General features: G+C 46.1%; 1 protein-coding gene across 1 annotated transcript in view; it reads right to left on the reverse strand.

Moving 5' to 3' along the window:
- LOC138566893 (zinc finger protein 624-like) overlaps positions 1 to 14939 on the reverse strand; it is a 176134-nt gene that overhangs the window by 64406 nt on the left and 96789 nt on the right. The window contains exon 2 of the mRNA XM_069644620.1: positions 696 to 822. Coding sequence (XP_069500721.1) covers positions 696 to 822 — 127 coding nt within the window. The remainder of the gene's footprint in view (positions 1 to 695; positions 823 to 14939) is intronic.

Below are 14939 nucleotides of genomic sequence, written 5' to 3' on the forward strand. Positions count from 1 at the left end.
TCAGGATGGCACAGAATATTGGCTTGCACCCCTTTAGCTTTCCCGAAGGCTCACTATGGGTCTAATGTATCAAAATCGTGTGTGATGTCACTCAGAGGGAGAACACTTAACCAGATAATTAAGGGCAGTAGGAAACCAAAGGAGATTATCTTGGTTTTAGGATCTCTCCTGGCATCACCAGATAATGCAAACGTTGGTGGTCCGAGGTACTTGGGCCAATGGGGGAAGGGATATACAAGTTTTAATGGAAATTTAATTAGAGGTCAGTAATAACTGCATTCAAAATCTACAGAAGGAAGAGCCAACCTTAATGTCCTTATATTAAATTGGTTCTGCGGTTATAGGACATCCGGTGCAATCACGTGGTACAAAATGCATTTCTAGACAAACTATGGATAGCTTCACAAACCACATCCACGTCTGGCATCTTGCATTTGGAAATGGGCTACCAGTGCCCAGAGGATACAGTGAAACTGCCTTTTATGCTACTTTGGTTCCCTCAATGGGTAAATGGGGATGCCGGCGCAACATACAAAATCATTAATGATCTGATGAAAAAAGAGAAGTAAAAGTGTTCAACTGTTTTTCAGTATCTTGAGTTGTTGGTTTCATCCACACTGCCATGGCAGAACACATTCATTATACAGTAAATATATACGAGCTGCTACTGTAAAGTGAACATAGTAGGTCTTTACCCAGCGACATCAAGGTTCTGTAGTTCTCCATCATTGTACTCCGGTAGAGTTCCTTCTGATGGACATCTAAGAGTGCCCACTCCTCCTCTGAGAAATAGATGGCTAGATCACTGAATGCTGGTGGCATCTGAAAGAATCACACACAGTCGACATCAGATTAATCGCAATAAATGCAGCCCTCGTGACTTTGTGTGTAGAGAACAGTTAACAACATGCAGCCACATCCAGTCTAGACTTTTCCTGCCATCATATCAGTGCTGACCTTGGTTCCATAGATTAATTAAAACTTTAAACCAAATGTACGAACAGTCCACTACCATCCTAAAGATCCATTTCAATCTGAGCATTTTATGGGACACTAACCAAAATCTGCATTGAATCAGTTAATGTTCGCTGTAAAAACAGCAGTCTCACAATATTACTTTAAGAAACAAAAATGATTTGAGAAACAAAGTTTGGTAATAATCATTTTATTGCTACCGGATAGACAAAATCAACCTTTTCTGCAATTTTATTAGTGAAATAACAAAATATATTTATTAAATTACATGGTTTTGCAACATGCATATCTCCTAGTAGTTTCATGTCACGTGTTACCACTTTTGCCATGTCTGGCTTTTTAGCCAACAGAACTTCGGATATGCTGGGAGGTGTATACTAAATGTAGAAACAAGTACAAGGGTCCAGAATGCAGAGTGCTGTTATATAATGCATGACTAGAAACTGTCACAAGGCACGGCAAGCAGCACGGTCTCGCTAAACGGCCCCTCGCTTTGCTGTATCCAATTAACTCAACCTTGGATTAAAACTATTACTGTATGGTAAACCAGAAAAATCGATTTATACTCCATTGCTACTGATACCTGATACAAATGTAAGCTGTGCTTCTCTCAAAAGGCATAAATAGTGTTCAGTATATTAAAAATGTTATGCTACTGAACCTCTCTAAAGTCACTTGACACCATTAATGGAGACCATGCAGCAAGCAAACAGAATGACAAGCATACATTTCATACGGTTCTATGTTAATCCTTCCCCGTTTTCAGCCCCCCTCCCTTTTATTTATTCCCTATCCTCCCACCCCCTACCCCTTATATGCCCTCACCCCCCATATTTTCCGATGAGTTTTATTTTTTTCGGCCAACATTTTTGGGCAGAAAACTGCAAAAACAAAAAACGGACGATGAATGAACGTCGTACCTTCCATGCATCTATATATATATATATTCCAAATAGGAAGCCTATTACAATCCACCTGTATCCCCTTTTTCAATCTACACAAATCACCAGCTCCTCCTTTCAGTCATGGGATAATATGCCTAATATTGGGCAAGAAAGAGGCGGGAGCACCTCCCATTTCTCCATCTAAAGGCAGGCCTTCAATAAACAACAGAAATCATTAGTAACTTTAGTTACTAATTTTCTTCTTTTTGGGTCACAAACATCTCAGTTTAGAAAAAGATACTCAATGCAGTCACTGCTTTACTCTTAGTCCATAGCCTCCTTGCCTTCATACTCGTGGGACAATCAGTCCTACAAGGACGGAAGCAGTTTTTTTGCAGCACCAAAACCTGCTTTCGTTTTTATGAAAAGCTGGGTGTATGCGTGGGCCGCAGCCCAAGCCCTTCCCCAGGCTTCACCCCTAATTCCTTTTCCACCCAGGTCAGTACCTAACTGATGGCTAAGATATTTAAGAGGGGGAAGTGCAAACATATGGAGGAAAGGAGACTCCATATTATACCGAGTAACCTTTCCTCCCTCCTACACCACATCCTCTTTACTCAATACTTGTGGGAGATTCCCAAGCACAAATATCTTAAGGGGAGGATGACCGTCCATATTGTTAACTGACCTGAACAGGTTTCTGAGGACCACCTGTTCGCCAAGAAGCTTCCCTCCAGATAGTAATGCCTGCAGAAGGTTGAGTATCTTTTTCCTGGTTTATTTCATGAATAGAGCATGAGTGTCGGAAGCAGCCGTGTGGTTCTGCGGGTCGAGAAAGGGTGCAGCTTGATGCTCGACCAGACATCGGAGGTGCTTTTTACTCTAGCAGTCCTTGTGGGGGGGTTGGGGGTTGGAGACGAAGATACAAGAGTGCTGAGTAGCCGTTTCCTATTTCTGCATTGGGCACAACCTTACGGTCCTTGGTTTCATCTATATGCTTCTGCGTCCATCTACCACCAGAGGGCGCCAACATGACTTGAGTAGAGCTCCTTTAGCTCTACAACTTGGCACAGCAATGCTAAGTTGAGCACCAAAAACGCCAGAACTCTGGTAAGGCTAAGGCGTCCTCGTTCAATTGGTATATTGGGTAAGCTGGGGTGTGGGGGTCTGCTCCAGCCTATGTTATAGAATCATATTAGCACTGGAGTGTTGCACAGGGTATTTAACCTTCGCCCGTTGCTATTCTACTTTGCAGTATCTGCAGCATTGAGCAGTGCTGAGGAGCAGTGTTGCGGAGTGCGAGAGGTCATCATTTCCAGGCGTAATTGTGAAAGTGCTCTTTAGCTGAAGTGGGCAAGGTTTATTGTGCCTGCAGAGCTTGCTCTATGGCCTGTAATCACTTCTTCTCCTTGCCCCCGCCCTCTCAGAACTAGCCTCTCTACTTCCTGCCATTGCAGGCAATACTACCCTCATGAAAAGTAACAAGCAACATAAATAAGGCCTACGCAGTGAGACTGTACGAGTGGGAAAACGCTCTTGCAGCCCCTCGCGATATCCACGTGGCCTCAATGCTACTCCACCTGGCCTCAATGCTAGCCCACATACAAAAAAAGTCAAAATGTTTAAAGCAGATAACATGGACTTTTTCCAACCTAAAATCACTGGTATCCTCAAGGGTGTTGATTCCGGGACTGGGAGCAAATTACTAGAGAAACCGGTCAGTGAGAGGGTCTCTCAGAACTGTGACAAAAGTAATCCAGCTAAAAGCACAGCTCACTCTCCCCTCCCCATTGATCATAACGGCTCATTACTTAATCTTTGTCTAAGTTTGCAACGTAGCTCTATTGGGCCCATCAGCACCAGTTATAACAACATAATAGGCTCCAATGCATTTGGGTGTGCTGGATCTTGAGAAACGTGTATCCCTATCAGGGTCTTCTTTATGTGAAAGTGGTCACACAGACGCTGTGGCTGAAGAGCAGCGAGAGATTAAAATCATTTCAGAAATAGGTGACATTATTCTTGAATGCAGTTCTAACTCTTGCACTTCCCAAAGTGCAGTCCTTGAAGAGTTAAATCCTACATCACAATTGTTTTCTTCTGGAGTTCGTGATTTCCAAGTCGCTAAGAATAAACCAGTCTGATTCCATCGGGTGCGTGCTACTAAGTCATCGAAGCCAACTGCCACTTAAGTTGCGGCTCCTGATCAAGAGTTTATCAGGTAAGGACAAGGGCAGTGAATATGGCAAGGGAAATGTGCACAGAATCACACAGTGAATAGCTTTGAGTCAAACAACATGCACACAGGAACCAAGACTCATGTATACTAAAACCCAGAAGTGCAAACAGAGTGTGACAACAATACAAATATATGAAAAGGGATGTGGGGTAAGCACTTCGATGCTCCTTATGACTGCAAGGAAAGTCGGCAAGCTCCTTACCCACAAATGCTGTTACAGGTACTGACAGCGCTAAGCCCACGTAGAGGGCAAGCAACGACAGGATCTGTGATCTAACACTCTTGATGGTATTAAATAAGGAAACTTAAAAACAGTACTTACACGAGAAATAAAACTTGTATGTCAGCAAGCCCACGAACCCTGTTGATCAAACAGGGACCCCGAAAGGCTGAAACAGCAATGGAAGGATAACTAAATACATAAGACTCAAGACAAGGGGCAAGTAGGAATAGTGATTACTGAATAGTGAGGAAAACATAGGCATTCACACAGGAGCTAGCTACAACCGCACACCACACTTAATAATCAATGGGAAATATATGCAAAGGTGCAAGGGAAAACTGGAATGGATTCCAAGAAAAGGTAAAGGAACAGGAGCAGGGAAAACGAAGGAAAAAGGCAGGAAGCTAATCTATAAAGAGGAAAGACTAAAGTATCAAGGTTACAACAGCAAGGGACAAAGTCAAAGAAATATAGAACACAGTCAAACTGGGCTGCACCAAAAGGGAAAGCACTGAGAAAAGCTGCCTGCTAACAGAGGAAGACAGAAAGGGAACCTGGGAAGCAGAAATCAATTAAGCACATAAATTCGAAATCCATGGATAAGGAACAAGGAATAGAAACTTGGAACTAGGCACAAGGCTAAGAACCAGGAACAAGGGACCAGTCACAAACAGGAACACTGCATCAATGACCAGCGCTGGACTGAAGCAAACTGAGGCTTTTAAACCTGCTTAACGAGCACATGCCGCAGGTGTGCTGCTTGCTGCACCTGCAGCCACAGGTGTTGCCTATCCTCCACCCAGCCTTGTCCTGCAAGGGTGGAGATGAAGCTGTGGGCCAGGCATTCTGGGAAGCATAGTCATTTGATTAAAGAAGCATACTGGCTGCCAAAAACCTGGAATGGATCCGGAAGGAAAGTAACTTAGAAAATAAGGATTTAGCGCTCCCAATTCGTCACAGCACTGTAGCATAAGGTTCGGAAGGAAAGTCCAGTAAGGAATAAACCCTAAATCATGCCCCCAAGTGGTGGGAACGGGAGCGAAGGAAGCGAATCGTGACAGAGTTTGTTACAGTTATTGCTTAACAGTTACAAAGTTCATCTATTCTGCCACCAAAGAAGAGCATGTACATCACGTTCGAGCCATCCTGGAAAAGCTCCGCCAGCACCACTTGTACGCGAAACCTGGATAAATGTTTTTTCCACGTAACCACAGTGGAATTCCTCGACCTCATCGTAACCCTGCAAGGTATCCAAATGGTTAATAGGAAAGTGGAGCCGATTTTGAATTGGCCCTCGCCCACCTCGATCAAGACTGTACAAAGCTTCTTAGGCTTCGCTAACTTCTATAGGCGATTTATACCCGGGTTCTCGGATATCGCACACCCCATCACCTCGCTACTCAGGAAGCACAAGACCTTTAAATGGTCCCTGGCAGCGGAGCAAACCTTCAAACTACTCAAGACGCAATTCACGACAGCTCCCATCTTGAAACATCCAAACCCCGACCTGTCATTCGTGGTCGAGACGGATGCCTCTAGTGTTGCGATGGGGGTGGGATTATCTCAAAGAGACCCGATGACCACTCACCTGCACCCTGTGGCATTTTGTGCGAAAAAATGTTCACCGGCGGAGCTGAGTTACTCTATAAAGGACAGAGAACAGCTAGCCATGAAAGCGGCATTCAAGGAGTGGCGTCACCATCTGCTTGGCGCGCGACATACCATCATGGTTTACACCAACCATCGGAATTTGAAGTACCTACGAACGGCGCAAGCCCAATCTCCATGCCAACTCCAGTGGGCCCAATTCTTTTCGGAATATGACTTTGTCAACACGTTCCGCCCAGGAGTCAAGAATGGGAAGGCGGACGCACTACCATGCATTGGATGGAGCCTAGAAGGAAGAGATGCCTATGTGATCCCAGATCCTGTGTCCATCATCCCAGGGAGTAAGCTGCTGGGGCTCACCATTCCTACGCTGCCTCCGTCAGATCAGCTACATAGTGACATCAAGCAATCATTAACACTGGAGCAGTTGCAAGAATGGGTCACCCAAGATACGCAAAGGACAATCGAAGGGGGCTCCCTTACTACCAAGGGTGGCTGTATGTCCCAGAACCGGGAATGCAAGGTGAGATTTTCCGCAACTATCATGACACACTGACAGCGGGGCACCCAGGAATCACCAAAGCCCTAGGGAAGATTCAACAACATTATTGGTGGCCTACATGGCAAAACGGCGTGTCTCACTATATCAAGACCTATGATGTATGTGCCTGCTGCAAGACGCCTAAAACTAAGCCATCGGGGTTGCTCCATCCCTTGCCTATACCACCAGCCCCATGGCACACCATCTCCCTGGACTTCATCACAGAGTTCCCTCCGGGCAATGGGTACAATACTATCATGGTGGTCGTAGACCTTCTAACCAAAATGGTGCACTTTGTCACCCTAATGGGACTACCAAATTCAGGAACCCTCGCGCACACCTTTTCAACCAACATTGTGCAGGTGTATGGATTCCCCTCAGTCTGATCGAAGAAGTCAATTTGTATCAAAATTCTGGAAGCATTGCTGCGACAAGGCCCGAATTGACATCCGGCTATCCACCAGCCATCACCCGCAAAGAGATGGTCAAACCAAGAGAACTAACCAGATCCTGGAACAGTATTTGCGGTGCATGTTCACCCAGGACAAATGTTGGGTAGACCTTCTTTGGCCGCAGAATATACCTACAAAAACAGCAGCCATAGTTCCACTGAGTTCTCACCTTTCTACTTCCTTTACGGACGGGACTCACGGACCACAGCCCACAACCCTGGAGATGCCCGCAGTAACGTCATTGCATACCAACATCCAAAAAACCCTAAAAAGGCCATCAGGACCCTCCAAGAAACAAAGAACGCCCAAAAAACCTTTGCCGACAAACAATGAAAAGAAGCACCAGAGTACCAAGTAGGCGATAAAGTCTGGCTCTCAACCAAGCATATTCGGTTTAAAGGCCCAAAACGGTTCCACCCCAATTTCATCAGTCCCTACCCAGTAACGGCCATCATTAACCCTGTTGCGCTCAAACTTGGGCTTCCCCCAGCCATGAAAATTCACCCAGTCTTCCACGTATAACTGCTTATACCAATACGCCCAGGCACACGAAATTCCTTGGTTAACCCTCCTCCAATAGAAGTCCTATGGGGGGAAAAAGAATACAAAGTAAAAGACATCCTAGATTCCAAAATTAGCAGGCGGTGCTTATATTATCAAGTTGATTGGAAGGGGTACAGCACCCTGGACACGACATGGGAGCCAGTAGAACACATTCATGCCCCACGGTTAGTGGCTCGATTTCACTCCAACTATCCCAACAAGCCAGGACCTGGGGTGGCTCTCCTTGGGGGGGCTTTGGAGGGGAGTGCTGTCATGATTCCACCACAGGCACAGAGCGGGCAGGCCAGGGCAAGGGGCGTTTCCCCTCATGATAGAGTAGGGAGGTGGTGGACAGGTTTGGTGGCTGGCTGGTGCAAGTGTGCAGGAAGGAGCAAGGCCTCAACATGCACCAAAGTGCCTGCCCAGGGACAGACCATTGTAGCGCCCACGAGGACGCCAGGGCACGTGCGAAGAGATGCTGGGCATGTGCGAAGAAGTAACACCCCTGGCAGTCTAGTGCTGACAGGGCGTGGCCCAAGGGTATAAAATCACGGCTAGGACCGCACCCTGTGCTTAGCGTTTCTTCCATTTTCCGCACTAGCCGAGTCTCGCTTACAGCTCCTGTTCTCTTTGCACGTGCAAAGGACTTCCACGTGGGAGGGACTCATCGGACACTTACCTGGAGCAAGGATCTGCATGCCTTCATACAGCCGCTGCTTCCAATGTCCCCAAACCTAACCTGGAGTCCAGCAAGTGCTGTTACTCATCCGGGACAGTGTCTCCTCACCGCCTTAGCTTTGCTTTCACCGGATTTCATGCAAATTCTGCCATGCCCGCTGCTTCCGAGGATCTGAAATTAAAGAGACGGTGCAAGAGATCACATTCCGTTTTCGGCCGTTCCCCGACCCGTGCATCCTCTACTAACCTGCACTCTGCGACTGGCTCCACTTGAGTGCCGGCAGCAGTTGTTCCGCTCCTGAAAGGAAAAGCCAAAAAGACATTATTAGAAGAAAACTCAGCTATAGTACACAGGAAGTTTCACCTCGACAAGTTGGAGAGTGGGACTTACGTTGCAACCAAGATTTACCTGCTCACCTGTTGTATCCTGTGTGTCGCAACCGGTCTGGACCACGCATCTTCAGTGAAGTAACTGGAGTCGGATACGTACCCGAAGACCACAACCTTCATCGCAACCAATACGGTGAGCAGTGCTTGCTACGCGCCAGCCAGCCAACCTAAGCGCTAGATGGGTTGGGAAAAGGGGGGTGGGAAGGAGCAAAAGTGGAACAGGACTTACCTTATACTTACCTTTAGGTCATCCCGACCTCCAGAACGCCACGTTCCCGAAGTCCCAAAACCACCCAAGTCCATCCCAACCTCACTGTCCCCTCGAGGTCAATCCCCAGCCGGCCAGTGGGGGAAGGAGTGAATGGGGCAATCGTCAGGGTGAAGGCATCCAGGCGAGAATGGGGGGGCAAAGCTCCAGAACAGACCGGACCAGGCACTCCTGCAGGGCACCAGAGGTAAGCATGACACATACACACATCCATACACATATTTACATTTTAAAAAACTAAACATGAACTTACCTTCTGCCCCGGTCCTGAGATTTCCTCCCCAGTGCTCCAGCTCCTGCATCATGAACATGAATCGGAAAGCAAGAGCTTCCTGCACATGTGTGCTGGGACCAACGTGTGGGTGCTGAAACACCCCGCTCCAGGCTGCTCTGTCCGCATGTGCGAGGAGGTGCAGGAGCTCCCCCTTGCACATACAGACATGCAGTTCCCCAGCAAGCATTTCCAATGAGCTATGCAAGGCTTGCAAAGCAAAACGCCCTATAAGGAAGGCATGGTGTCAACAGTAAGACAGACAAGTGACCACAGTTCAAGGGTGTTTATTGAACCTAAATAAGGGTTTGGAAAATGCTGATCTAATCCTAAATCTACAGATGGGAGCAAGCTACGACCATCAAATAATAATAACACAGTCCTAATGGTGTCTCGTCAAAATAAAATGGCCTATACTAATAGACCTATTGCCAATCCTTACCTCTAAATAAATAGTGTGGGTGACAGTGTTACTAAAAAGAAAGAAGTGTTCACAAAATGATATGTCAGGATATTTAGGGCGTTGGTCTCCCTTCCCCACTGTTTTAGCATGGGACAAGGCGGTACACTCGAGCTTAGCACAGTCTCTGGCTTCTCTAGCACAAGGATACAGTGCAATCTTTAGCATCAGGGTCTCCTGTGCCCCAAGTAGCTCTGCCTTTCAAAGTCTTTTCTTTCAGAGGGCCTGATGCGACAAACAAACAATACGTTATTTTCCTTTTTTAAGATTTCACAAGTATTCAATTTCTCAGGCGATTCACTATTCGCCTCAGATCCCCCTCAGCCGGGCTCAGACCCTCTTTAATACACTGTTCAATTAGTCTCCCTCTATCAGACTCGGACCAACTTTAAGTTAACCTTTTAACACAAACTGGATTTTACCAAAAAGCTCTCAGTGGATCTCCCTCCGCCGGGCTCGGACCAACTTCATGGTCATCAACTTTCTATACATTATTAACACAGAATTTTACAGGACCACTTCGATTCACAATTCTTTGTTACATTTTTGCTTTTGCCACCTTTCAGTCGGATACCTTGCAGAGACTTTCGAATGAGCACCAACCTGGTGCCGGACCACTCTAATGTATCGTATCTTGGCTTCAAAGTTCAGTCACTCATTTGTTCTTCAATTCTACTTGCGTTGAATATCACATACACTTCATACACTGTTCTCTTCAGCGTTCACTATACAATGTTGCCGCTTCCAACCTTGGCTTCAACACAGACCGGTCTGTTATTTGTTTCCCCAACTCACCAGCTGTGCTGACTTTAATGGCGCTGCTTTGTTGTCGGAGCCAAGGCCAGTACCACGGCGGAAAGCGATTCTCCCCACCAGGACTATCAGCGTGGGTGAGCCCCGGGTACCTCCTACACACAATGCTGGATTCTTCAGCCTTGTTTGCTGGTCTTACGTTTTCCACTCTCGAAGATTCCTGAAAGTAACGGTTCCTCATTGAAGAGGTCAAGGGCACTTCCCTCCTCGCCATCCCTTACAACTTTACCATCTTTCGCCTTGTATTAAACTGCCATCTTGGAACTGCTGCTTCCTCATGTGCTTTGCCTTGCTCACAGTGTGCTCTCGTCCTTTTATCCATGTGTGCCTTTTATCCATGTGGGGAGGTGCAATGGAAGTCAGGTGTGCGTAATGGTTAGTAATTGCCTGACCCTGCCTGACAATTGTATTAGGACATGTTAGATATACGGTTTGGGTGTTAGTCCGTTTTCTTTTATAGCGGGCTGTCTGTGATAAAGTGTTTGTGTTGGAAAAGGGGGGGGTAGGACATAGTCACACCATCCAGTGTCCCATTTCCACCCCCGAAGACCCCTCACCCAGGTGATCCTCCCGCACTGCTCCACCCCTAGGAACTGGATCCAAAAACGATGGCCATGTCCTGGTCACCTGGACAACAGATCCTCGGGGACTAGCGGGTAAGAGACCTTTAGGTTTCTCACAGCTACCAGCCTTCCATGGGTCAATGAGCATGTGCAGCTGGGGAACTGAAACATTGTTTCCCTTTGACAGTTGAGCCAGCCCAGCAGTACTCCCTCAGCTGGAAAATGTTGGAGTGTTTCACTGGGCTGGCTCCTCAGCTCCTCCACTGGGTTGACACCCCCTCACCCATTATGGATGAGCTGCCGCACCAGCCCATTTACAATAAATAACATTTCTTTTTATTTATTTCACGCTGGAGTCTTGCGCTCCCCTGGGAATACGGCCGCGCCACCCTGGACGGCGGGGGGAGGGGAGGTGGGCGCTCCCCACAGTTTGAAGACCTCTGCCTTAGAGTGATCCTGGTCTTGGGGTACACCTTGCTGCACCCATGTGTAAATGGTATTTTAACTTTCATAGGTTTCATGACTTGATGGTAGAAGATCAAGTCTGTCCTCCAATGGTTTGGCAACTCACCGAGTTTGGAGATAGCCTCGCCTCCAAGGCTTAACTGGATGTAGTATTCCTCTTTCCATGAGCCCTGAGGCTACGTCTCTATAGGGAAAACCGCCTCAGCCTTGTCTACACACCACTCTCCTAAGTTTTGGTTGGGATTGGGGCACATGTCGCCATAGGTTCTTCTTGATGCAGTTCAGGACAGTCACTGAGTATTTGACCCTCTTCCCACATGGATAGCGCCTGGGAAGACCTCTGTGGGTGGGGTGGTGGGGTTAGGGTTGGTTTACCAAACCTACTCTCTATCCTGTCTGTCTTTTAGGGGTTCTGCAAGGTTCTCCTGATGGCCGCTGCCCTGCAACTTGCAAGGCGGTTTCCAGGAAGGTTTCTCCCAACTGAATTTGCCAGGGCTGGTCTAGTCAAATTTGGCCCTGCATTAAGAGGTTGGGGAGCTTAAGGTTGCTGGCAACTGCTGGCTATTTGTATGGCGACTTTGAGTGTTGTTTTGTACAACCCCTTCTTACTGCCTTTTGAAAAAACAGCGGCATGGATTTAGTAAATTGCTCATACGCTAGGGGGTTATTCCAACCTTATGTATCCATTACAGCTAACCATTTATTGAAGTGATCTAGAACTATGTATGTTAGATGGTGGGCGAAAAGGGGTTTTAACAGCAGTCCTGTCATTTAAGTTAGAACAACTCTGGAACCTGCCCTAACCTATCAAGAATTCCCTTCTTAAGATTGGTACTGTATATAGGAGGGGGTCTCCATCACGGTTTCATTTCTAGCAGCAATCTGTGCTATCCTCTAAAAGCTAATATAGACTTTCAATCCTCTTCCCCCAAATATTTCTGTAGAATGGTGGAGGGGGACTTGAGCAGTTCCAGTAGGAGGGGTGACGGCTGTATTTAACTTTCAAATTACTTTCAACAGCCTCTCGATGATCTCCATCAGCAAACCAAGTACCATCACTGCCCCAGAAATTTCCCAAACAGTGGCTTCAGTACAGCGCCTTGCCTATGTCTACTACCAAGGTTCACAGGATTTGCCCTCCCATATTCAAGCCTGTTTAAGAGCCAGTCAATTATCTCTTTTGACAGTTAATTAAGCGCGGAAGCAGACCTGTGAGTTCTTTCTTGTACGATAAGCTCCAGAGATTCCATCACCACAAATTACCTGGAGGACTGCAGGTGACCAGGGGCCACAAACCTTTCCAGTGATACCTCTTTTCCTCTTCGTGGTTCTCATTGAACATCTTCACAATTTTTCATTTTTAAATCTAATGTCCCAATTACAATTTGTTAAGTGAAGGGTATATCTTGGTGTTTAGGGAGCAATGATCATTTTTATTTTTCATTTATGATTCCAATGTTTCAACGTAATGGCTGTTCTTTTATAATAGCATGTTATGATACATCATGTTATATTATGTCCTGTTTTGCTAATTCATTTCACGTTAAGGAAATGCCACTTTGTAGAAGCCTGGCAATGGCTGAGAAATGGATATAAGGTGACATGTACAACTCTACAAATTCCCAAATAATGATAACTGCCTTGAGCCAGTATTTGTGTTTTTTGTCTGGAGAATGTGTAATCTTTTTGGCGAGGAAATTGTTGATTCTTGAAGGGTGGTACTGGAATACTTGTTTGATTAGAATATTTTGTCTGTTGTTCCAGTTGACTTGTGGATGTTGTGCAGGATTTCTATATGCACGTTTGAAGCAATGTGTAACCGTTCAGGGATTTAAACACTGTTGGCTTGTTGTTTCTTTGGTTCAAATATGCTTCCGGCAACCCTGTTTTGCAATTTCCTAATATGATAATTTGGAAGGCTTATGTTAAGTCCATTACTGTAATTCAGTGTAATCAGGACTAGAGCCTGAATTAGTTGTACGTTGTTGTTCATTCTGTAAGGAACTCATAGTTTCAACAGTAAAGACAGACACACGTGATCACAGTTCAATGGTGTTTATTGAACGATGTTTGCAGGGTGGAAAAACACCTAAACTAAACCTAAATCTAAGATGGGAGCAAGTGTCGACCATCAAATGAAAATAAGGCAGTCCTAGTGTTGTGGTGTCAAAATTAAAAAGGGCCTATACAAAGAAACATATTGCCAAACCTTACATCTAATACAAAAATGGGGTGGGATGGTTTTCAAGAAAAGAAAGACGTGTTCACAAATAATATGTCCGGATGCGGTAGCTTGGTTCTCCCTTTCCCACGTTTTGAGCACGGGGTAAGGTGGGATCTTGGAGCACAGCACACACTCAAGCTGCCTCAGTGTTACTCACCGGTATGGGGAGTGCGTAAAAACAGACCGGTCCTCTTGTGCTGGGGATTTGCTTGAAGAGCTCGGGTTGGAGCCTCCACCCGAGCCTCCTCTCTGTGAGGGAATGAACTCTTTAAACTGACATGACCACCTGCTGAACTGTACAGACAAGGGGACCGATCAATCAAAAGAGCGGGGAGAACACACCGCCACGGACCCAGCTGTAAAGAAAAGAGATGAATATTCTAGCGGAATCAACCCTGGCTTTCCCCAAAACTATTACCCTTAATAGAGTACCTGAGAGTTCCCCTTAAGCCACAAAAAGGACCTGGAGCAACCTATAAAGCAGAAGAGACTTTAGATACTAGCTAAATGTGAAAACTGCCCAATGATGGTAATCAAGGAATACTTTACCACTGGTGGAGGTAAGAATAATGCAAAGAATCCTAGGCAACAACGAAAGTATAAAACAAAAAAAAGGAAGGTTAGTAGGGTAGCTATCCCCGGACGGAACGAGGGTCGCACTGGTTTCGGCATGGTGCGCCACAGCAAAGCGTTCCAAAATGCACTTTAGAAATGAAGCAATGTTATCCAAAGATGAGGTAACAGTTCGATGAATAACAGGATTCCAAAATGAAGAATTGTCCTTACCAGTGTTATTCCCCAGGAGAACGCAAACACTGTGAGGAATGGGCTCAAGAGTCCGTGTTTCAAGTGAGAGATGGTATTCATACAGGAAGTAGCAGTAGCAAAGTCTTAAAGCAGGGATCCAGGAGCAGGCAAAAGGTCTGGTACACGAGCGGACAGCAAACAAATCCAAATCACAATCCAGGAGTCCAGGAGCAGGCAAAGGGTCTGGTACACGGGTGGTCAGCAAACAAAACCAAGACAGGATCAAGAACTAGTAGTCCGTGTGCAGGCAAGGTCGGTACACGGGCGGACAGCAAACAAAACCAAGACAGGATCAAGAACTAGTAGTCCGTGTGCAGGCAAGGTCGATACACGGAGAAAACGGGAGACTTCCGGAATTAAGGTACAGAAAGTAGCACTTCAGAAAAATGCCGGCTGCAACTATAAACAGAAGCGGTGTTCTGAAAACCGCTGTAGGTTAAATACAACAAGGAGGCGGAACATAATCGAAAACGAGGCTCCCGTATTAATGCCGGGAACTACAACTCATGTCAGGTTTTCTGGGAAATGTAGTTTA

This window comes from Ambystoma mexicanum, chromosome 2p (genome assembly GCF_040938575.1).
Source record: "Ambystoma mexicanum isolate Mex_15411 chromosome 2p, UKY_AmexF1_1, whole genome shotgun sequence".
NCBI lineage: Eukaryota > Metazoa > Chordata > Amphibia > Caudata > Ambystomatidae > Ambystoma > Ambystoma mexicanum.